Source organism: Podarcis liolepis, assembly GCF_965112155.1.
Source record: "Podarcis liolepis genome assembly, chromosome: 8".
Taxonomy (NCBI): Eukaryota; Metazoa; Chordata; class Lepidosauria; order Squamata; family Lacertidae; genus Podarcis; species Podarcis liolepis.
In genome coordinates, this window is record NC_139560.1 from 57,388,773 (window position 1) to 57,413,863 (window position 25,091).

At 41.9% G+C, this 25,091-nt stretch overlaps 1 protein-coding gene across 5 annotated transcripts in view; it reads left to right on the forward strand.

Annotated features, from left to right (window-relative positions):
* KCNG2 (potassium voltage-gated channel modifier subfamily G member 2) overlaps nt 1–25,091 on the forward strand; it is a 52,243-nt gene that overhangs the window by 24,569 nt on the left and 2,583 nt on the right. For all 5 annotated transcript variants that reach the window (XM_083518715.1, XM_083518712.1, XM_083518711.1 and 2 more), the window contains one exon: nt 13,962–14,794. In XM_083518715.1, the coding sequence (XP_083374841.1) occupies nt 14,039–14,794 (756 nt within the window). In that variant the 5' untranslated portion in view covers nt 13,962–14,038. The remainder of the gene's footprint in view (nt 1–13,961; nt 14,795–25,091) is intronic.

Here is a 25,091-nt window from a genome sequence, read left to right on the forward strand (position 1 = left end):
TTTTTTATCTACTACATTGCTTTTAAAAAATCAATAGTGTATAGTCTGGGGTTTTGTCCTTCTTTATCTAGGATTTAATTTCTGGAGTTTTTGCCTGAAAGACTTCGATTCTTCTAGTATGTCATATTGTGGTGCAGCTGCTGCTTCAGTTGATTTTCTTAAAAAGATCTATCCTCCTAAAACATTTTAGATCTTCCTGTGTCCCAATGGGAGGCATCTGCTATGCAGAAAGCTAGGAGCTGGATGGTAGACACACCATCTTTGCCTTCATCTCTCACACTTGAGATAAGATCCTTGGTATTTTCAGTGCCAATTTAGGATTGGAATGGAAGCATATTTTCAGTTGGAACATGCATCCCTTTATTTAGGGTTCCAGTGAGGGATACTTCCAATCTAGGGACTCAGCTAGATTGGTAAAGAAAAAGTGTTTTATATGCATTGTATATGTGATATAACACTGTGTACCAGATGGCGCTGTGGAGTCCCGTCTTTCCCTACCAGATTTCCCTGTATGAGTTTACAATGCGTTTAACTGAATCACTTCTTCAACATGTCTATATCCAGCCTAGGAACCCCTTTTAAATTTCTCCAAAAATATATAGATAAAGGTCTCCGTCCTGCAAGGTCTGGTGCTGTGCAATTTTCATGCATTTAAAAGGTATTTGTGTCAGATATCCAAAGTGTCTCAAATTCATGTTCTTCTCTAGGGATTGCCAACGTGGTACCTATGGATGCCTGTAGAGGCTTTCTCTTACACCCTGTGCCCCCTCTCCCTGCTGAAAATGGAAAGAAGGCTTGTTGTTGTTCTTGTTTAGTTGTTTAGTCGTGTCTGACTCTTCGTGATCCCCTGGACCAGAGCATGCCAGGCACTCCTGTCTTTCACTGCCTCCTGCAGTTTGGTCAAACTCATGCTGGTAGCTTCAAGAACACTGTCCAACCATCTCGTCCTCTATCGTCCCCTTCTTCTTGTGCCCTCCATCTTTCCCAACATCAGGGTCTTTTCCAGGGAGTCTTCTCATGAGGTGGCCAAAGTATTGGAGCCTCAGCTTCAGGATCTGTCCTTCCAGTGAGCACTCAGGGCTGATTTCCTTAAGAATGGAGAGGTTTGATCTTCTTGCACTCCATGGGACTCTCAAGAGTCTCCTCCAACACCATAATTCAAAAGCATCAATTCTTCGACGATCAGTCTTCTTTATGGTCCAAAAAAGAAGGCTTGTAAGAAGCATTTGATTGTGGCCAACAGAATAGGTTGTGGTGAATGTAGTGTTCATGGGAGTTTATCCAGTTTGGAAATGGGCCCAAAGGTTGGCAACTGATATTCTATTGGACATAATGTGAGCTGCTTGCTTATTTGCTTCTCTGTTTTACATTTACTGAATAAATAATGATATTTACAAGCCTGCAGCTTGGTTTAGAAAACAGGAATGGAAAAGATAAAATTTAATGCATTTCTCATGCCTAGTGCAGTCCTCGTTTTAAGAGGTTGTGTGTGCCTCTTAAACTATGTAAAAAGTACATAGGACTGTTAAGATTAAGACCAACATTCTTATAGCCAGTCCTGTGTAGCATTTATGTCTAGCTACTCAGATTTATTTAGAATGGTTAAATGGGTTTTAATTCAAGCTGTTGTGCTTTATTAAATATGGCTTTGTGCATTATGAAATGCGGATTCGTAAGATTTGTGCATTTCCAGGGGGAAATAACCCTACCGTCCACCTCTTCTGTAACCTGGTGGAATGGCTGCTGCTAGGTGACGGTTTAGCGAGAGGTAGAGTCAAAGGTTGTTAGTGTCTCAGCAGAGCCAGTGGAATTGTCCTGCTTCTTATCTCTTCCTCTGCGGCAGCCATCTTTGAGAGGTGGGCTTGGGAAGGAGAGTATATCACCTATTAGAGAAATGGCAACCACAAGAATGCTGGTTGGTTATAATTTGTAAAATATCTTAGTAGAGTTATGGTTCAGTCCCTGGAGTTTCACAATTGACTTCAATATAGGATGTAGGCTTTAATTGTTATGGCTCAATCATGAATATATTTTACTAGGAAATAAGCTCTGCTGATTTCCCATCAAACATCATATTCTTCATGTATATCATCTTTCCTCACTGATGCATGCTTCCTAGACTTTTTCATGAGATTACTTGCCTGTTGTTTCCCTTCCCACTAATAGTGACAGCTTCTGTAAGTACACTGCTAACCACTAAAGGATCTTGGCTTATTATAATATGTCAGACTTCCAGATTGCATTCTTTAGTTGACCACCAGAGGTTTAGCAGAATGCTCTTTCTGCCCACTCCCTTTTGAAATAATTGTAAGCTTATCCACTTTTATCCACTATTTTCTTCGCACTTTGGTTCCCTCGTAGATCTTGCAGCTATCATTTACCACCACAAAAATGCCCCCATAAGCACTACACAGAGCTAGCAATTTACTGTAGGAGTTTCGTGAATCATAAAATACGGGAAGGCATTCACATCTCTCCCTGTTGTTGTTTTTTTTGAAAAGGAAGTCATTTCAGCTTTTACAATGTCAGCTAGCGTCATAATGTGCACTGCTAACTATATAGAATCAGCACACAGGGCTCTAAGTACTTTTCTGCTGTTTTTAGTGAAAGATTAGGGTGCCCAACATTTAACTGCTTTTGTTCCTTCGGTCCTTGCATATGGAAAGTTCATTAACACCATATCGGTAACTTAGATTTTAGGTTAAGCTAATAGAGCTGACACATGTGAGGCAAGCAGAATCTAAAAAAATCAGCCTATACAACAGTAAGATAGAATTTACAATTAAAATTATTCATTATTAAAAATGGGATTTAAAGTGTGTCATAATTTACATTCCTTAGGCAAAAGCCGCAAGTTTTCTGCAGGTGCTGTTTAGGTTTTTAGATATTTGTCCTAACTAGGGTTGGGGAAATTTTTTGATTCAGTTCACATATAAAGGTGAACTTACCTAATTCACACTTTCTAAAACATAGCCATCCTTCAACATTCATGCTTCTCTGAATTTTGCAAAGCACTTCTCCTGCCACAGAATGAACCTGCTGCGTTAAGCCAATGGCCCATCTAGTCCAGCATCCTGTTTTGACAGTGGCCAATCAGATGCCTGCTTGGAAGCCTACAAGCAGGACATGAGCACAACAGTACCCTGAACACTTGCAGTTCCCAGAAACTGATATTCAGAGGCATACTGCTTCTGACAGTGGAGGTCGAACATGGCCACTGTGGCTAGCAAGTGTTGATAGCCTTGTCCTCCATGAATTTGCCCATTCCTCTTTTAAAACCATCCAGGTTGGTAGCCATCACTGCCTTTTTGTGAGAGCGAGTTCCATAGAAGAAGAAGAGTTTGGATTTGATATCCTGCTTTATCACTACCCAAAGGAGTCTCAAAGCGGCTAACAATCTCCTTTCCCTTCCTCCCCCACAACAAACACTCTGTGAGGTGAGTGAGGCTGAGAGACTTCAGTGTGACTAGCCCAAGGTCACCCAGCAGCTGCATGTGGAGGAGCGGGGAAGCGAACCCGGTTCACCAGATTACGAGTCCACCGTTCCTAACCGCTGCACCACACTGGCAGTCTCAATTACAAAGCAAATAGTTTAGCTATGCCCTGCATGAATGAGTACTTCCTTTGGATGTCCACAAGTTCTGGTATTATGAGAGTGGGAGAGAGAATTTTCTCTATCTGCTTTCTCCATGCCATGCGAATTTGTTACCAAGGGGGCCAGGATCTCTTTACACCTTGGACACATCAATGAACTTCTGCCCACCAAGGAGATAGCTGTATATGTGACGGACAGCCTAGGTTTTCTTTAGATAAAGGAAAGGAGGGGCAAGAACGTGTACAAAAATGTACATACTATGCTAAAGTGTGCATAAAAATGCACAGTGAAGATAGCATTAAAAATGCATTATATTAAGGGAAATTGCTTTGGAAAAAATATGTGCATTAGGTAAAATTGAACACAGAAAGGATACAGTAGGAGAAATCCACCCTAAAGTGCTGATGAATTTTCATGAGAACTTTTTTTTAAAAAAACCACAAAATGCATACTGATGTGCACATTTGGAAGAACTGATCTTCAGATTGGAAAAATGAGAAACAAGAATTGACCAATTTATCCACCCCTAGTTCCAACTCAAGAGCTCATTTCCCTGCTTAACTGATGCTTATCAGGGGTGTGAAGTAGGAGCTTTCCAAGTTTTCCTTTCCAAAAAGGGGAAAGTGGTGAGGTAGCCAGTAAAAGCATGGTGGGGCACTGCCACTCACTTTACTTCTAGCCAGTAGCATCACTGCTTCTTCTCAAGAGACAGAGAACCCTTGCATAATTGGTGGTCCACTGTAAATAGGATTGTGCATGCAGCCTAATCTGCATGCAAGCTGTTTCAGGTTCATGAGAGCCTTTCTTGCTGCTAGGGTCAGCTGAACACATTTATGTTGTGATTTAAAACCTTTCTCAAAAAATTGATTGGATGGGGCAATCTATATTTCTCCCATCTACAGACATTTGATTCAGACAACACACTAGATATATGTGCATGCATGGAAGGAGAAGAACTGTCTCTAAGATCAGATGACAGTTTTTGAGTTTGTGTAGTTAAAGATTTTCCAGGTCATGGTTGCTGAATGGATGTGTGTGTGCCTTTGGTACAGATTCCTCTGAATGCATCTCTTCTTTATATCATGAACTAGGTCTCACATTATGGTACAGCATATCTCTTAGTAACATCTGTTCAAAAGAAGGTGCTTGGCTGGTTTTTTTGTTTGAAGGAATTGAAAGCACAGATTATTTTCCCCCAATTGTAATAGGATTTTCAAACATGACACCATTGATGGGGTGAGAGGAATAAAAACCTTGGCAAGCATGAAGTGGGGCATTTTGAACTGACGCAGAGTGATTTCAATATGTGTAGCAGAACAATATATGCTTTTTGAGAAACAACATATTCTTTGCAGCTGAAAATAAATGCACAGAAACAAAACCCTGTCACTCACAGAGATTTTTACAAAAAAAAGGCCTCTATAACAGGTTCAGTTTGTTATTTCTAAAGAAGAAATTATGATGTTTTCTTCCATCCTATTGCATTCCAAGTTGGAAGTGGAAGGCAATATTTCCAAACAGATGAATGCTCTTTGAATAGAGGGCATGCCCCTTTAGTAATGAAGCCTTGAAAATTATAGGTGAAATGTGAATAATCAGCTTGTGTTTTGTGAAAGACCCTGATTATTCCTTGAACCAGAAGATTTGTTTCTAAACTCATCAGTTACAAGGTAACCTTCCTATTTCAAGGGTCCCTGGAGAATATGACATGCTTCTGACTTATGCCCTGATGTTGCTAGAATGAAGTTCTACCGCCATTTGCAACAATGAGGTATTTGCCTAGCTATGTCTGCCTGAAGCATGTTGTTTTGGCCTTTGGCCTGTGGAGGTCTGCAGAAACACAGCCATGACCTCTTCTCACTTGTTACAACCACAAATTACTAATTAGCCTCTGGTTCCAACTCCAGCAACTGTTGCAGGGCAGTTGAAATGTGGCCTTTTGTAAAGGGATTATACTGGGCATAGCAGTGGCACAAAGCTCTTTGAATGACTGCTGTAAAACCACTCTACAAACTCACATTCACAGACTTTCCTTTCCTCCTCCTCCTCCTCTTCTTCACATTTTTCTAATGTGGCATCTTCTTCGAAGTAGTTTATGCCTACAAGACAGTTGTAGGCAGTTGTTTAGTGGGTGAGCATGTGGAGATGTTTACTATGGTTGGTGACTTCTCAGAGGCCGTGACATTGCGCTTCTAACAAATGAAGCAAGTGAGGCTTTTCGTGGGGCATATTGATAAACTTAATGGAAAAGCTTCACCTGCTTAATTTGTGTATGCCACACTATACAGTAAAAGGTGGAAGATGGTTGTTAAAAAGATGGCAACCCTAGTCTGTATCTCAGACACACTGAGATCACAGCTGTCAGTCGTCAAGTGTCAACCAGTCCTGGGGTTTCCATGTTGTTAATATGGCCCAATTGTATTGGCCCAGTACAGATGACCAACTCACTAAGCAGTAAGGTTTTCCCTGAGAGAAGTCAAAAAGCGGAGACTTGCTCTAACCCATAATAAAATAATTTAATGCCCTAATGCTCAGATTACTAGATTGAGGTTTGCTGTAGGAATACCTCTAAAGTTATTTTTCTTGTATGTGGTGCGTGATAGAATTATTGTATGGTAGTATTTGGTGCCATGATGCAACTGTATCTTGGGGAGCAGTGCCAGAAAATAAAATAAGTCCTCCTAGCATAGATCTGGGCATGTTATTAGTACAGGTATCTCTACTTGTAATCCATTTCATTTGCAGCATCCTATATGATACACCTGGAAGCTTTTGCATTTTAGGTTAGTGATGCAACTTCAGTACTACCCAAGGTTTGTCCTCAAATCACCGTACTTTTCTGTCTATAGGACATCCCCATGGATAAGACACCCCCTAATTTTTGGGACTCAATATTAAGAAAATGGGGGGAGATTATCCAGAATGGGAGAAATGCCGGAAAAAAGCTCACCCAAATTCCAAACGCTTGCGATCGAACGCAACGTAGAAACCTCCTATCATATTTCCGATCGACACCAGCAGCCACCAGTCCCACGCCCAATTGCCGCAGCAGAGCCCAATCACCAGCAGCCATTGTCACAGCAGCACCCAATCACAAGCAGACATTGTCGCAGCAACACCTAATCACAAGCGGACATTGTCGCAGCAGCGCCCAATCACAAACAAGCATTGTCGCAGCAATAACACCAGTGACAATCTACTACTCAAGACAGAAATCATTTCCCTCTGCACTACCCATGTTTAAGACTACCCCAATTTTTAAGTGTTGTTTTAAGGTAAAAAAACATTGTCTTATAGATGGAAAAGTACGGTAGCTTCTGTGATGTTTCGCTAGTGCTAGGGCATGAATCAATCAATGTTATGACAGTGTGATATAGAAATTGCTTATTGTGAGTAATAATGTTTCCTAGCTGATGCTGTTATATGACACTAATCACTGCAGGCTACCATATACTCCGAATGAACTCTCCTATTTCTCTGGAGAGAACTCCTCACATTCTGGTTTTTATGAATGTTTCATGTTTGTGGCTTTAAATCACAACAAAATAAACTGTGTTTTGAAATGCATTCTCTTCCATGGGGCTCTTGCTCATAAGCTTGAACAGGCTTACGGTATAATGTATTCTGATTGAGAAAGAATTGTATTTGTATGTTAACCTGCAATTTATGTATCTACTTTCAAGTTTGTTTTAGGTTAGTGTCATATTAAGAGTAGAATGGCTCTTATTCACAGACACTTGCCTTGATCTACCTGTTGAATGGTTTCTTTGAATGTAAAGGTTCATCATTGTTCCACTCCATGTGTATGTCTTTAAGGGGCCAGAGCAAGGGCCAGAGCAAGATAACGAGACCCGGCTTTACAGCTGTGTAACATAGCAGGTGCTGCTGAGTTGTATTTGATTAAGGTGTGTCAGCATTTGGGTAGAGTATATAAGGAGCAGCATCTAGCTCTCCCATTACCCTGGGGGATGGGTTGGTGGTTGGGTCATGTTTGTTTGTTAATATATTTAGTGTTAATGGAGTTTTTGTTTTTCTTATTAAAACCTTTAAGTTATTTTTGAGTCCTTTCTTTTTAATGCATGATCTCCCCAGCAAGCTCTCTGCAGCGCTACCATACTGCAAAAAGCCAACATCTTTGGTTATGGGCCCAGCTGCTGAGTGGATGACTGCATATTTTTGGACTCTGAGAAAGGTTTGAAAACTCCTTCTCCTGTTAGCGTAGTTTTTGTGGGTCTGGAAGAGTTCCAGAATGGTTGACCGGGTTCCAGAAGCTGAGAAGGCTCTGGTCTTCCCACAGCTAACAGATGAGAACTATAGTTTATGGTCTTTTCGGGTGGAGGCGCTTTTGACCTCTAGAGAAGTATGGACCTATGTAACTGATGACCCTCCTGACCCTGTAACTAATGCTTGGTCGAAAGGAGATGCAAAAGCCAGGGCGATAATTAATTTGGCAGTCAGCGACCAGCAAGTAGTCTATATAAGAAATAAGAAAACTGCCAAAGAAATGTGGGACAGTCTTGCAGCGGTGCATGTTAGAAAAGAGTCAGCGTCTGCATTGACGTTTTTCAAGCAGTTGTACCAGACGAAGTTGCAGCCTGGTGGTGATTTGGCAGCACACTTGAGACGTCTGGAGGCAATACGCGGCGAGTTAATTCGAAGGGACATGGAGATACCTGATATTCAGTATGTTTTTATCATCCTTTGTTCCCTTAATGAGGACTTTGATGGTATAGCTAGCCAGATATCTGCTGTTCCACCAGCACAATTAACTGTGGAAGGGGTAACGGCAAGATTAATGGGCGAGTTGGATAGAAGGGAGGCTTGTGCCATAAGCACTCCTGTTTCCAGAAAGAATGAGGAACACCATATGCAAACCTGTGGTGATACAACTGCATTTAAAGCTGCAAAGCGTTGTTGGTTCTGCAATAAGCAAGGACATTTTGCAAGGGACTGCAGATCCAAAAGAAAGCAAAGTACTCCCAAGCCTGTTTCTGTTCGTCAATCACGGTCGTCAGCCCAGCAGCCGGCATCGTATAGTAGGGACAGAAACGAGCCGCGAGCTTTTCACGCTCGGACTACAGATCGTAAAAGAATTAAAGGTGCCAAGTGGAATTCTTTTATTGTCGACTCAGGTGCATCCCAGCACGTCTGCAATGATCGAAGCTTGTTTATTTCTTTCGAAGAGGAAATTGGTAATGTACATTTAGCCAATTCACAAGTCTTGCAGTCGCTTGGCAGGGGTACTGTTAAACTTGACTCTTTAAACATTACAATAGCGAACTGCATTTACTGCCCTTCAGTGGACAATTTATTATCAGTAAGGTGTTTTGCTCGTCAAGGCATAACTGTGCGTTTCTTAAAGTCTATGTGTGAGTTTTTCGAGGGGAACAAACGTCTATTGTATGCCCGGGAATCTGATGGTTTATATAGACTGTATTTTCGCACCTACTCACAATCGTCCATAAATTGCAGAGCAGCACAGTCAAGCCAGGGGTTGAGGAATGTAAGGCCACATTCTGGGTGTGTCCACATGGCACACAGAATTCTGGGACACCTGAATTTTGCTGATGTAATTAAGACAAAGAATATTGTCAATGGCCTCAACTTAAAACCATGTAAATTCTTTATGCAGTGTCTATCCTGTTGCAAGAATAAGATTAAGGTTGCACGCAAGGGTAGGTGCTCAGATAGGGAAGTAACTGAGCCATTTGAGCGTGTACATTGTGATTTAGTTGGGCCACTCCCACCATCATTAGGAGGTTCTAAGTACTGGCTTACCCTGATAGACCAATATAGTAGATATTGTTGGACTTATGCAATAGCTGAGAAGTCCCAAGCATTTGAGAAGTACAAGGTTTTTTGCAACTGGGTAAAAACGCACTTTAACAAACCAATTAAGAACCTGTTTTCTGACCGGGGTGGGGAATTTGTTTCTGAGGATTTTGAGAAATTCCTGGAAGCGCAGGGGACTACTCATGAGTTATCTTGCCCCCGAAGTCCCTGGCAAAATGGGCTTGTTGAAGTTGTGCAGCGTGACTTGCAGGCAGGGGTTAAAACTTATCTGCACGATGCTAATCTGCCCAAAGCGTTTTGGGCTGAAGCACTCCATGCTTTTTGTTATGTTAGAAATCGCAGTTATCATTCTGGTTTAGATGTCACCCCCTATGAGAAGCTGTTTAAAAAACGCCCTAATCTGAAATACCTACGTATTTGGGGTTCAGATGTAATTATGCATTATCCCGCTAAGCAGAAATTGGGTGAGCGTAGTGTCCAGGGAAAATTAATGGGCTACCAGCAGGGGGCGTACAGAATTTACATACCAGCAACTGGCAAATTTCATATTACCAGAAGCATGATACAAACTGTAAATTGGAATGGGGTTGCTGTTTTCCAAGATACTGATGGTATAAATGATACTGAGGAAGAAGAGGAAGAAGCAGCAGCAGCAGCAGGAGAAAATGGTGCTTCTGAATTAATGGGGAAAGACAAAAAGCCTGTTGAATCTGATAATTTGTTTGACTTAAAGTCACAGACACCTGAGGGGAGGTTAGATTCTCTTGAGTTTTCTGACCGTGAGCTTAGCCTACAGGCACCTCTTCAGTCTGACAATGATAATTTACAACCTGAAACTAGTAGTTCACTGAGTCCCATTAAGTCTGAGGAATCTGACTCTCCTTCCGGACTGAGACGTTCAGATAGAAAGAGGCAGAAGCCACAACATTTTGCAGATGAACATTTTAATACTGTGTATGCCAATAAGGCGGTTTTTGAGCCAAAAAGCTACAGTGATGTTCAGAATTTACCTAAGCACCAAGCTGTAAATTGTTATAAAGCTATGAACTCTGAGATAGCTTCTTTAAAAGAGCATAACACTTGGTCTCTTGTACCACAAACCCCAGATATGAGACTTATTGATTCAAAATGGGTTTATAGAGTTAAAATGAATGACAAAAATGAAGTTGTAAGGTACAAGGCCAGACTAGTTGCTAGGAGTTTTCAACAAATTCCAGGCGAATATTACACCAAGTGTAAAATATGAAACAGTTAAACTTTTGTTAAAAGATGCATCACAATGTGGAAAAGCCCACTACGCAATGTTTCTCTGCTCTTAAGAAGGTGGTGATGTACCTTAAACATACCAAACATTATAGGTTGCAGTTTACAACAGTATTGATAAAGGTTTTGAAATTTTCTGCGATGCATCTCATGCAGTGGAACAAAATAATTGCAGGGGTGTGTCTGGTATGGTGTTTTGTTACAACGGTTGTCCATTTGAATGGAAGTCCCAGACACAAACCATTATTTGTCTCTCCACAACAGAGAGTGAATTATGTGCATGCGTTCAGGCCACTCGTGATGTAGAATGGTATCTGCAAGTATTTGCAGACCTACAGATGCAAGTAACACTACCAGTAAAAGTTTACCTTGATTCCCAGAGTGGACTTGCTATCCTGTGTTCAGAGACTAATACGCAGCGCACTAGAGTCTTAAGATTACGTTTAGAATTTGTAAAGAAACTAATTGCTGATGAAATGGTTGTATTTAAATATGTTCCAGGTGACAATCAAATTGCGGACATTTTTACTAAAGCACTTCCAAAGGTTACACATGAAAAACATGTACAAAGTATGCTTTATGTTTTTGTTCCACAATGATGAACTGCAGGGGAAATGTTGAATGGTTTCTTTAAATGTAAAGGTTCATCATTGTTCCACTCCATGTGTATGTCTTTAAGGGGCCAGAGCAAGGGCCAGAGCAAGATAACGAGACCCGGCTTTACAGCTGTGTAACATAGCAGGTGCTGCTGAGTTGTATTTGATTAAGGTGTGTCAGCATTTGGGTAGAGTATATAAGGAGCAGCATCTAGCTCTCCCATTACCCTGGGGGATGGGTTGGTGGTTGGGTCATGTTTGTTTGTTAATATATTTAGTGTTAATGGAGTTTTTGTTTTTCTTATTAAAACCTTTAAGTTATTTTTGAGTCCTTTCTTTTTAATGCATGATCTCCCCAGCAAGCTCTCTGCAGCGCTACCATACTGCAAAAAGCCAACACTACCAAAAGAGATTTGTATGTGGATGCAGGCTTCCATGTATGTGGCTGATAAATATAGCGCTGCATTAGTATTCATATTGCAAAGTTCCTCTGAGCCCAACTGAACTGTTTGGATGCTCCTTTTGATCTAGATTAAGGGGAAGTAACATGAAGAAGTTAACTTCAAGGTACAATCAACATGTTAGGTAAAGGTAAAGGGACCCCTGACCATTAGGTCCAGTCGTGACCGACTCTGGGCTTGCGGCGCTCATCTCGCTTTATTGGTCGAGGGAGCCGGCGTACAACTTCCAGGTCATGTGGCCAGCATGACTAAGCCACTTCTGGCAAACTAGAGCAGCGCACAGAAACGCCATTTACCTTCCCGCCGGAGCAGTACCTATTTATCTACTTGTACTTTGACGTGCTTTCGAACTGCTAGGTTGGCAGGAGCAGGGACCAAGCAACGGGAGCTCACCCCGTCGTGGGGATTCGAACCGCCGACCTTCTGATCAGGAAGTCCTAGGCTCTGTGGTTTAACTGGTCAATTATCTGTTAGCAATGCAATGGATTATTATTATTATTATTTTCAGATATAGGTACTCCAAGACTGAAACTTGTTTGGTAGGAAGAAAAAGGGCCAGAGTTCCATGAGAGTCCCCATCTTCTCTGGCTATCCCTGGCTAAAGGCAAATAGCAGTGCCTGCATTTTAGAACCAATGTGGTACCCTCCAGATGGATTTGAACTGCAACTTCCATCTTCCCTGACCACTGGCTACATTAGTCAGAGATTATGGGAGTTGTAAGCTAACATCTGGAGGACTTTACCTTGGCTACCCCTGCCTTGAGAATATAGGTTGGGGCCATAGGTCAGTGGATGTAATTTTGCTTCCCACCTTTATATTTTGAGTCATATTTGGCAGCAGGAAACATTCCATTCATAACAGCAACAAGTGCTTCAGCAACTTTTTAGCGTTTCCTCCATGCCTGTGTTTTTAAAATATTGGGAATTAAATTATCAAGTGCCTGAGGTTATCGAGTGAAGATGTAAAACAGCTGTAGATCTAATGCATTTTTGTCATTAAGTTTATATACACAAATGAAAGACTATAATTGTCACTGTTTGTGGAATGGAAGTAGCAAGCCAGACATACCTGTAAAGTAAAATATACACACATCAGTTTTCATGCCAAAACAAGATTGTTTACCATATTCTTTTAGGTGTTTAGATACATGAACACTTGTTCTAAGTATGCTGAAATGGAAAAAAGAAATCATGTTCTGGTCTTCTCAACTCTTGAGATACAGTGCAAGGAATACATTGGAAAGATGGCACCCACATATTTAGCTCTGAATATTTTATCTTAGACGAAGCATGCAATTGTGTTGACAGTGCCCTTTCCTAATGTAAGTTGTCTGGACTTGTTTGTTCTTCATGCACTTTGCAGTTATGACACTTGCTGTTTCCACTCCACTTGTGCTCTGCATTGTGTGGCTTAATTGGTCTAGGGCAGCTTTTTGTCTCTTCATTAATACATTTATGTTGTCACAGTGACTAAACATTATTTCGTCTTGTGTAGTTTAAACAAGTTTAGGTAAACATTATTGTTTAGATGGTTTGATTAAATTACTTTAAATGCTTAAAATATTTTTAGTACATGTACAAATAATACTTTTAAAGTAAAGAATACACAATACAGTGGTACCTCAGGTTAAGTACTTAATTCGTTCCGGAGGTCTGTTCTTAACCTGAAACTGTTCTTAACCTGAAGCACCACTTTAGCTAATGGGGCCTCCTGCTGCTGCTGCCGCGCCGCCGGAGCACGATTTCTGTTCTCATCCTGAAGCAAAGTTCTTAACCCGAGGTACTATTTCCGGGTTAGCGGAGTCTGTAACCTGAAGCATATGTAACCCGAGGTACCACTATATAATAAATCTTAACCTTAGGTACCATTTTATCTCATGGGGCCTCCCGCTGCCAGCGTGAGATTTCTGTTCTTATTCTGAGGTAAAGTTCTTAACCTGAGGTACTACTTCTGGGTTAGTGGAGTCTGTAACCCAAAGTATTTGTAACCCGAGGTGTTGTAACCCGAGGTCCCACTGTACATACCCACGGCCTATGTCAAAGCCTACTTACATTTGTAATCAATAAAGTTGTGGTCTATTTGAACCCAAGATGTTTGTCCAGTGTGTCTATTGTATCCTGTTTTCCTTTTCTCTAAGGGCAATAGGAAGTTAGAATGATCCCAGCAGAGGTGCTCAAAGTTTTAAGAAATGCAGATGAGATTTGTTTTGTCATATAAAAATGCTAACTCTGCCACTCTTGCTTTATTTTTAGACTGGCCTTTTGTGTCCCCACCAGTCAAGAAACTATCATTTCTTTGAATAGGCTAGGCACCCCCATGAACGTAACAAATGTATCAGGAAATGGCATTGCTCCCTGGGCCCACAGATCCCGAATTCACCTCATATTCTTACAACAACTTGGAGACACTTTGCGAAGTGCAGGCAAAGAAAGGATTCTTCTACAAAAAGGCCACACTTCTGCGTCCTGGGGAAGACTTGTGTTGCTTTGCCCACCGAGAGGACCGAACTGCGTATGTGATCATCAATGTAGGTGGCATCAAATACAGAATCCCATGGACCACATTAGAGAATTGCCCCTTGACCAGGCTTGGGAAGTTAAAATCGTGTAACAACTACGAAGAGATCATGGATATCTGTGATGACTATGATGTCAATTGCAACGAGTATTTCTTTGACCGCAACCCGTGTGCCTTCAGGACCATCATGACTTTTGTGACGGCTGGGAAGCTCAGGCTCCTGAGAGAAATGTGTGCCCTCTCTTTCCAAGATGAGCTGGTTTACTGGGGGATAGAAGAGGAACACCTGGAGTGGTGCTGTAAAAAAAGGCTGCGACAAAAAGAGGAAGAGATGGCGGAGGCTGCCCTGTTTGAAGAGGAAATGCTAGCTAGTGAAGAGCCACAATGTGCCTTCGAGGACAGTAGCCGTTTGCAGTTCTGCATGAGAAAGCTCAGGGATATGGTGGAAAATCCTCACTCGGGGATCCCTGGAAAGATCTTTGCTTGCATATCCGTTTCCTTTGTTGCCATCACTGCAGTTAGCCTCTGTATTAGCACCATGCCAGATCTCAGAGAAGAAGAAGACCGGGTAAGTGAAGAGAAATGCATTTTATAAAAAGTAATGATGCTGAAAATAACATAAAGTGCTGGTGAAGTTTCCACCTCATCCCCAGCATACATCCCGATAAGTCCATGTTTGGTGCATCAGTTTCTGTTTTCTGTAGATGAAACCTAGTACAGTGGTGCCTCGCAAGACGAAATTAATTTGTTCCGCAAGTCTCTTCGTCTTGCGAGTTTTTCGTCTTGCGATGCACAGTTTCCCATAGGAATGCATTGAAAATCAATTAATGCGTTCCTAGGGAAACCGCCTTCAGACCAGGTCCGGGGACAGTCTGTCCCCGACCTCTTCTGAAGGCTGGGGGGGGGGACAAGGGCTTTTCTTCCCACCCCCAGCATTTTAAAAAACCCTGGGACAGCGGAGGACTTCTCCGCTGTCCGGGGCGATTTAAAAGCCCCTGGGAAGGCAGGCAGGGGGGACAAAGACTTTTGCCCCCTGCCAGCCTTCAGAAGAGGTCCAGGACCTCTTCTGAAGGCGGGCGGGGGGCGAAAGTCTTCCCCCCCGCCTGCCTTCAAAAGCCGTCGGCGACAGCGGAGAAAGGCGCTGCCTTTCTCCGCTCTCCTGGGAAGGCAGGCAGGGGGAGCAAAGACTTTCGCCCCCCGCCGGCCTTCAGAAGAGGTCCAGGACCTCTTCTGAAGGCCGGCGGGGGGTGAAAGTCTTTGCTCCCCCCGCCTGCCTTCAAAAGCCGTCCGCGATAGCGGGAAGCGCTTCCCTGCTATGCCGGACTGCTTTTAAAATGCTGGCGGTGGGGAGCAAAGCCTTTCGGCCCCCGTCGGCCTTCCTGGACCTCTTCTGAAGGCCGGAGGGGGGGAAAGGCTTTGCTCCCCACCACCAGCATTTAAAACAGGTCCCCGGAGATTTCCCTATGGGCTTTCGTCTTGCGAAGCAAGCCCATAGGGAAATTTGTCTTGCGAAGCGCCTCCAAAACAGAAAACCCTTTCGTCTTGCAGGTTTTCCGTCTTGCGAGGCATTCGTCTTGCGGGGTACCACTGTACATTATTATGTAGATACTAAATTTCAAAAATTAGTTTGAGCAGATGTCTCCCAAAGTTCTGTTGCCTAGCTGCTGCTGTTGTATTGCAACCTTTGGTTGGATCAAAAGGTTCTCTTCTAGTGACAGAAAGAGCTTTGAGAAATTGAAATGCCGTCTATGTAAGCAGAGTTGACCGAGACTTGCTCCTTGATCCAACGTGTGTCTACTCAGGCTGCATACACACAACAGTTCATTCTAGAATCAGTGGAGACTGAGTACTTGCATGTGTACAAAATTCTGACAAGTTTTCAGAATTCTTACTTAAAACCTTACAAAATTTAATATGCTGTTAGACCTTTAAAATATCCCCTTCTAAATTGCTTACAAAGTTTGCCGCTTCCCCCAGCACAAAAAAGACCACACATTTGGTAAGTTTAAAACGGTTTACTTACAAACTCTTCAAAGTTCAGAATTCATAGGCTTTCCTATACAGCAGCAAGAAAAGACAGGCAGTATAACTTAGGTTCCAGAATGGTAGGAGTTTCTAAATTATTTGTATAGAAACACAAAGATGGCTTGCTCCAAGTGGTCTAAGCTTGGAGCATTCTGCTTAGACCTCCTTACTGGTAAGGTTCACAGGGCAGAAGGATGGTGGAAAGTGGGAGAACAAAGAGTTTGGTAGCCCTTCCTCTCAATGTGAGCGGATGTGACCTGGCTAAGCCTAGCAGGACAGCTTGCTCTATGGTGCTTAACCCCTTCATTCATTAATCAGTGTTAAGCATGTTGGTTATATGAGGCTGATTTATCCCACACATACAGCCTGAAGCACTCCAGAGGTGATTATGTCCTCGGGCAGTGACTGCTGACAAAGTTTCAAAAAGTAATTTCAGGATAAAACAAATTGTCTATGATAATAAGCTGGTATAAAAATGTAATATCCTTGAAGCAGCATATTATTGTAACTGATGGTGACAAGCAACAAAAGGCAAATAGTTAATTAATTAGAGCAGTGATAAACTGCTTATTGATATGCCAGGGCAAAGCATAAAATGGAGCATCGTTTTACCACATATATCAAAATCCTAACCTGTTGCTGCCATACTACAAAGGTTTGATTTTCAGGGGTCTGATTCTGCTGTAAAGGGGCAGCTGGTGGCAGAATCTCATGTAACTGCTGATTCAGCAGCAACCATTGACGTGTTGTCCTGTGAAAGTGGGGGCAAGACTCCTTTGCTTTTTCAGACCCGTGGCAGCCATCTAATACTTAAGGTGGTATTGGGAAACTAATAGAAGAGATAGGCACTTCTTAATACTTTTAACCAACTAAGCAACCTCCTGCCTGCTTCACTTGATTAATAATAATGGCTTGCTTTTAACTGTCTTCTGACCACTGTTTTACACAGCTGACAAGCAAATAAATATATTTATTTATTTGTCTGTCTGCTGTTTTGTTTTGTTTTGTTTTGTTTTTTACTAGTTTAGTACATCTTTTCAATATGCAAGTTCTGATATCTTTTTTTACCAAAATGATTTGGCTTTGATTACCCGTTGCTTTTCAAGAAATACCGACCTCTGCATATGGTTCTGAATAGCGGGGAGAAAGAAGAAATTTGGTTAACAAAAGAAACTTTGCATTTAATGTTCACCAATTCCTCCCCCAAACTAAGGCCAAAAAGGAAAGAAAGAAGAAGCTGCCTATCTGGCCTATTACTTATGCAGAGAAAGGTACTGTGTGCCCATATCAACGTTTATTATAATGGGAACAATGCTGTTTAAGTAACATCTGTTCAAAGGAGCCTCGCTGCTAGATTCTTTTCTCAACTTACAAGTGAAAAACTGTTGCAATTAATGAAATTTTAATAGGAATATGTGGTTCAGTAGTCTTGAATTGGACACTGTGTTAGAGGAGGCAGATTTTTAGGTATTAACCATTATAACTCATACAGAGAACTTGATACTGTCGGATTTTTTAAAATTATTTTTTGCATTATACTACACATACTTTATTACACTTCTTGTTTTCCTGTTTTGTGCAGCAGCCATGGTAGGCGATGCATATGAAAACAAGTCCTCTGTTTTAAGAATTGGGAACTAGAAGCTTTGCTTCATAAAACAAGCACAGACCTTGTTTCACATCCAACTGGCAATTTTACTAAAATGGTTTCTGTTGTTTATATATCATTTTGATGTATAATCTACTGTAACTAAGTGAATCAGTTTAGGCTATAATTTGAGGATCCAAGAAGTCAGAAATCTGTGCCCTGGTAAGTCATAAGAATATGTGGAACTGCCTTTAACTAAGTAAACCTGGACTTGGCTCTCTAATGCAGTTCTCTAGCCACGCAATGTATACAGAACTGCATATACTGGGGTGAAGTGTCCATAAGAATGTGTATATTAGTGAAAATAACATGCAAAAAGGCATTATTTTAGGGGAAATTGCATACAAAAGTGTATGTTGGGATAAATTCTCATGCAAATATTGGTTAAGTTTCATGAGGACTTTAAAAAGATCTCAGACTGATGTGGAAATGTGAAGAATTGAATCTAGGGTTCAAAAAATGAGAAACTGAAGTTGGCATATTTGTGCATCCCTACCATCTTCATCTGCTTTGGTAGACCATACCTACAAAAATAATAGGAAGTGCTAAAGTACCCTTTACCACAACTAATAGCTGGGACATAGAAGACTTGTGAGAATACTGCACCCAGGCTAATATGGATTTAAGCAGTTGCCACAGTGTGGAAGCAGCTCTGTCAAACCAGCCTTGCAAAGAAGATGACAGCCTAACATTTTAGGCAAGTGGTTGCTTCATAACCTTTGTTGAGAAAGCTCCTGTCAATTTGTGTCCTTTCAATGGTAGTGCTGGGACTAACAGAAGAGCTGGGTGGAGGGAATGCCTTTGCCAGTATTGGCACAGAAGAGCGAACCAAAGCCAAAGCTCGCTCCAGTTCTATGTTTTCAGTCAAAATGATTGGTTGCTGCTTAGTTTCATGCAGTAGGTCACTCATGAGCCAGATGACTCACTTGAAACAGACTGTATCTAAGAGGAAGTGTTAGGCTTCTAGTTCATTGGCAGGAAGCATGGCTTAGAGCCTCATCCTTCTGGCTTCAGCAAACACTCCTGGATACAAATTAAACTACAGAGGGTACCACAAATATCCAGGACACTTTGCCATCTTGAAACTGGAAACTTGATTTTAACAGGAGAGATATTGCAGGAGTGTGGTTTTACTGATTGATACCGCTTCCCCACATCTCAGTCCCACAAAGCATTTGTGCGATGATCTTTGACACGTAGGTCTTGATGGCTGGATTGATTACCGTAAATTCTCTGCCTTCAAGTGGAAGAACCTGTATAGCTGTCCAGTGGAGGGGACAGATAATAGCTTATTTGCATCCAGATAGGGTTTCCTTGAAATCTTTTCATCAATAAGTAATCCTAGGTATTTAAATCTATGTACTTGCTTGAGTGTATGACCATCTAATGTCCACTTGGACTCGGTAACCCTCCTACCGAATAGGGCAACCTTAATTTTGGCATATTTAACTTTTAGGTGTTCTTTTTTACACAGTTGGCCAAATTTGACCAGCATCCTTCTGAGTCCAGTTTTGTGGAAAGAGAGCAGGACTAGGTAATCAGCGTAAAGCAAAATGGACACTTCACTGGTTTTACTGTACAGAACTAAAGTCCATGAGAGCAAATGTTTTTCTGATATGGGTTTGTTGACCATGCTCACAGTAGTTCTATCTTGCATTCACTTCAATTTTCTAATTCTCCTTCTCAGTCCAAGCCTTTAAATATGAACATAATTATGTGCCCACTTCAACACTTGTCACAGTTTCACAGGGCCAGATATAATCTTTGAGCAGGATTCAACTAATGAGTCCTGTCGGGCAGAACCCACGCCCAAGGACTCCTGCTTGCTCAACAGGGCTTTCCCCACCTCTCCTCCCCCATGTGCTTCCCAAAATCAACCCTAGGAGTGTTGGGAGAACCGTCAGAACAACACACACGGAGAGGAGGTGGGAGATTGTTTTGACAGGCAAGCCAAAACATTTGCCCTGACAGAAGGGTCACCTTAGTGTGGCGATGAATTCCTCCTTTTGCATGCTTCTCATCATATATACAAAATGGCACAGTATAATTTTTAAACATGAATTGTGAAAATGATGTATATACCTATACATCTTTCTTTGACTGGGGGAAAAATGGAGTTGGAGACGGGTCATTATGGCTTGAGAAGAGACGGAAAGATTTCGGGATCGTGGGGCTGCCATGTTCTGAACTTACGCTAGCAGACAAATATTGCAGTTGCCTAGAATTCCTGTGCAGTTGTACAAGCCTGCCAATTAAAAAAAACACACCATATAATGAAGAAGGGACAGTGGAAGGGACAATGGTTACAAAAAGAGCAACTGTGTAGGAGGAGCAGGGTCATGTGGGCTGGTCCTTTTCTCAATTCCCCGTGCGTGTGTGCTGGAGCGGGTGCTGCCGCCATGTGTGGGGATGTTGGGGATGGGATGGCCCATGCGCCCTTGCTCTCCTTACCATCAGGAATGCCTGCATAGTGCTATTGAGCGACCTGAATCTCACAAAAGGCTAGTACTTCTTGGTAAGGTGCCTGGTTTCATACCCCCCCCCCCCCAAAAAAAAGTGGAGCACAAATAGTGGCAAATCACAGTGATTCTGTCCCTCCTTGTGTCTGTTATCAGGAGCAGATTTTCATCTTCTGATGCGGAGACCTATGCAGACTGACCACAGAATCATAGAATTGCTGCAATTAGTTTGAGGGAGAAAGGAGTGGTGACAAGACTCCACAGCAAAATCTTCTTTGTTCCTATATCAGCTGCAGTTCTACTTACTGTGAAAGAAATCAGAAAACTTCATATTTCGGGATTTAACTGGTGACTTTTAGTATGTATATGAGCTCTGTTCAGCTCTCAGTATCACCTTTATTGAGGACCAGGCGTTTTACTCTGAACGGATTAAGGGGATTTTTTTTTTTACTGCTGTATCCAGTCATTATATTATTGGCTCTTGTGTTGCTGTTTAAATGGAAAAAATATCAAGTGGCTTAAAACATTCTGAGTAGGATTAAACATAGTTGTTGGGAGAAAGCAAAGGCAAAAAAAAACGTGGAGGTGTTCTCTGACAAGTCCTTTCATTATATAAGAACGCCTATATACAGTAGAGCTCTGGCATATTTTTCAGATGTTATGACTATGCACACACAAGTGTTGACTTGTGAAATCTGAGTAGATTTCCCCTGCTCACTATATTTTGCCCATTTTCATGTGCATGCGCCCATTCACTTCTGTGGTATTTGTACACATATCTCACCGTTATGGAGAAAGTGCTATGCCTGCCACAGATCTTCTCATAAGGAAGAATGATTAAAAAAACACCACCAGGCACCTCCATTCATGCTTTCTTCTGAACATATACAGGTTAGGGGATCTCCTCAAAACCCTCCCAGGTGCATTCATTGTCCATGAGTTTGACATTTCAAGAGTACTAGAGCTATACTATATTGAGGCAGTGAGGAGCTGGAACTCAGCTTGGAGCTGCCTATTTATTATAATTTGTAAGGGCTCCCTCGGGTAATTAGCCCTTCATCCCTCTCCTGTTATATATTTTGTTAGCCTCCGGGGATGTCTGAATATCACTAACCTTTGCAGAACCCTCTGCAGCAAGAGTCTAGTTTAGGATTCTCCAATTTAAAGCAAATGTTTGTTATATCAGATAACAAATATTGTGTATTAACACAAACTCCAGCATCCTGTAAAATGTTCAGAGTAAGCACTTGGAAAGTTCTGGCTTTAGAATAGATTCAGGCCGACCAAGTCAGGAGGTCACAATTCTTTTGTATAAAATGTAGTATGAATGTAAGGCAAGTGGATATTTGGTTTCCAAATCCAAGCTCCACAAAATATACAGTGGAACCTCATGTTACGTACTGTCCTCCTTGCAAACGCTTTGGGTTACAAGCTCCACTAACCCAGAAGTAGATGCTCCCGGTTGCGAACTTTGCCCCGGGATGCGAGCTGAAGCCACGCACCGGCAGCAGTGGGAGGCACCATTAGTGAAAGCGCGCCTCAAGTTACAAGTGGTTTCAGCTTAAGAACGGACCTCCGGAACGAAATAAATTCATAACTGGAGGTACCACTCTACTTTAATTCAGCAGGGGAGAATTCCACCCTTCTTTGAAATTTTATTATATGTCCTCAACTGACCTGACCTGAAATGAAACTGAAATTAGGATACGATACAGGTGGTTGCGGGTCCATATATTTTTCAGTAGTTGAACAAATTCTTTCCTCTTCTCTGTAAGTAAAAGATTTTGGGAGAAATGGATGGTAATAGAGAACTTTCAGCTCTTATACTGATAGAAATAAACTTTGGTTATTCAAACACCTTTTCTGTCAGTAAAATCTAATACTTTATTTGGAGCTTGATATTTGGCACATAACCATGATGCAGGCACAGCTGCATGTTATCAACCTTTCTGCTGACATATTTGTGACATAGCTATGTGCAATATGTGTCAAGTTTGCTCTTCTGTGCTCCCAAAACTGGCATTATAACATTGCTGGCAACTACTAAGCACATCAAGTTAATTCAGAGATACCTGGCCATGTGGTAATTGAAATGGCTTTAGTATCTTGCTAAACAAAACATACACTGGCTACTATTTCCTTTGGTATCAGGTCTTCTATGGTGTGGGCACCTTAATATTATTATTTGTATACAGTGTTATCTGTACATTCATATGTGGTGCCATTGGCCCCACGTGGTGAGTTTTGGGGGCAAAGACTTCAACCACCTGACACTAAATACTGTCTTCTGGAACCATCCTTGGAAATAAGTCCAGAACCACTGTAGGAACATGACCCATCTCCCACAGGAGGACACTGTGGTCAATGATATCAACAGCTGATGAGAGAACTAAGAGCAACAGAGCTGTACTCCTCCTCCTGGGCCTCTCCTGATAAAGGCCTTTCATCAGGGCAACCAAGACCAATTCAGTCCCAAACCTAAGTCTGAACCCAGATTGGGATGGGTCTAGATCAGGGTGGTCCAACCTCTAAGTGGGCCGCAACAATACTTCACCACGGGAACTCATGGGCTGCACACTGCTTTGTTGTGCAGCAGGAGGGAGGCGAAAATGTGACACCTTCTCCAGCCCTCACACTTACAAAGCTGGTTAGTGAGGTGCTGGGCTTTGGGAAGGAGGTGCAAGGCTCTGGCAGGGTCCTAGAGTGATCCTGTGTCCTTCCCAAAACTGGGAATGTGCTAAATAGGCTTTGGGAAGGAAGGACTGTAGGACCTGTCAGAGCCCTCATGCCTCCTTCACAAAGCCCAGCACCTCACCCCTGCTTTGCAAAGGCAGCATGAGGGCTGAGGGGGCATCAGATGTTGCCAAGGGCCATCAAAAAAGGCCTCAAAAGCCACATGCATTGGACCATCTTGGAGACAAATCAGTTTCCTCCAGGAATGCCTGCCGCTGTGGCTCCATGACCCTCCCAACTACCTTGTCCTTGCTTGTGACCTGGCTGTAGTTGTTAAATACCTATCAAGTTCAGAGCATGTTTTTCAGGAGTGGTCACACCACAGCTTCATACAAAGACACCATACCCTGGGCACACCCAGTAAGGCCCTCCCCCAGCATCTTAGCTCACCCACAGGGTAGAGAGCTTTAGTGTAGGGATACAAGAAAGTATTAACTCTGCAGTTCAGTCTGATATCCCTGTTTGTGGAGGATAAGACTATTAGTGGCTTCTACTCATGATGGTTGTACAACCTCCAGCATCCAAGGTAGTATGCCTCTGAACACCAATTGCTGGGTACCAAGAGTTGAAACTGCTATTGGCCTTATGCCCTGCTGATGTGCTTCCCATGATCAGCTGCAGTGAAAGTAGGATGAAAGTAGGTATTTCATCCAATCCAGAAGGGCTCATTTTATATTCTTAAAATACATGCATCTCTCTTCACCTGAGGCAGAATAACAATATATTATGTGAAATTTGTAAGTGAAAACAACTCATGCTTATATCATCCTAATAAACTGTATCTGTCATACAATCTATTTACTTTCTGGAGGTGATTAACACTCCTAGGGAAGTTAATAGCAAAAAAGCTCACAGTGAATTGCAGGTATATTTGGAAGTGGAAGAGCAATCACAGAAAAAAATCATCGTTATTATTCTTCATTGGTGCTTAAGTGCTGTGAAGGTGAGTTTGTTTGTTGCGTTTCAAACGAAGGCATTGTTCGTCTTCTAGTAAGGAACTGATAATCACTCATTCAAGCAAGGTTTTGCCCCAGAGATAAAATAAAATAGCAGTGATTAGTTTTAATTTATATATTGGAGGAGAAATTGTTCCGTAAAACAGAACTAATAGAGTTCTGTTCTCCTAGAGAAGCACTCTTTAGTACAGCAGCACTTTTTAGTACAGGATAGTTGTTCTCAGCTTTTTTGCAGAGGGTCAGGACTCATGCATGAACTGCGCTCAGTCTCTTGCCTGAACATGAAACACACTATTTCTGTGTGCTATTTTGACAGTGCTTTAACACTAATCTGTGGGATTTTGATCTGGGGAAATAGCTGCTATAAAGATATGTAAAGATTCAGCAGGGGGTCTTATCAACACTAAGGGTTAGAACGTCACCTGCCCCCCCCCAATGGAGGCAGGTAGAACTTTTCTGAAAATAAAGCATTGCCACCAAGACTAAATCCTGAAAATGTAGGGCTTGCAATAAGGGCTTGCAATAAAGAAGGTGGAGCATCTCTTTAGTGACAAGGTCATTGCATATTCAAGATAATTACAGTTTTAATTCTACAGGAAATTACTTTTGTATGACATTCAAAAAACATGCATATGCACTGGCATAGCATGGGCTTCTCTGTGAATGTAGCAACTGACAACAAATAATGTTGCTAGCTAGGATTCTATATGCGCAGAAATGGAAGGAAAAAGTTGTTCCAACCAAATAAGAATGGATAAATAATAATAATAATGGACTATGCAGAACTGGCAAAATTAACAGACTAATGATGAGTGTTTTATGGAAGAATGGATGCCTTTATTGGACTGTTTAAAGAAATACTATAGTACGATGTACTTGTGAGCAGGATTTGAGCTATGAGTAACAGAAGTAATTTCATTACCGTATTTTTCGCTCTATAGGACGCACTTTTCCCCCTTCAAAAATGAAGGGGAAATGTGTGTGCGTCCTATGGAGCGAAGACGCCATAGCCCCGCGACCCTCTCCCGGCTGGAGAGGTGACGC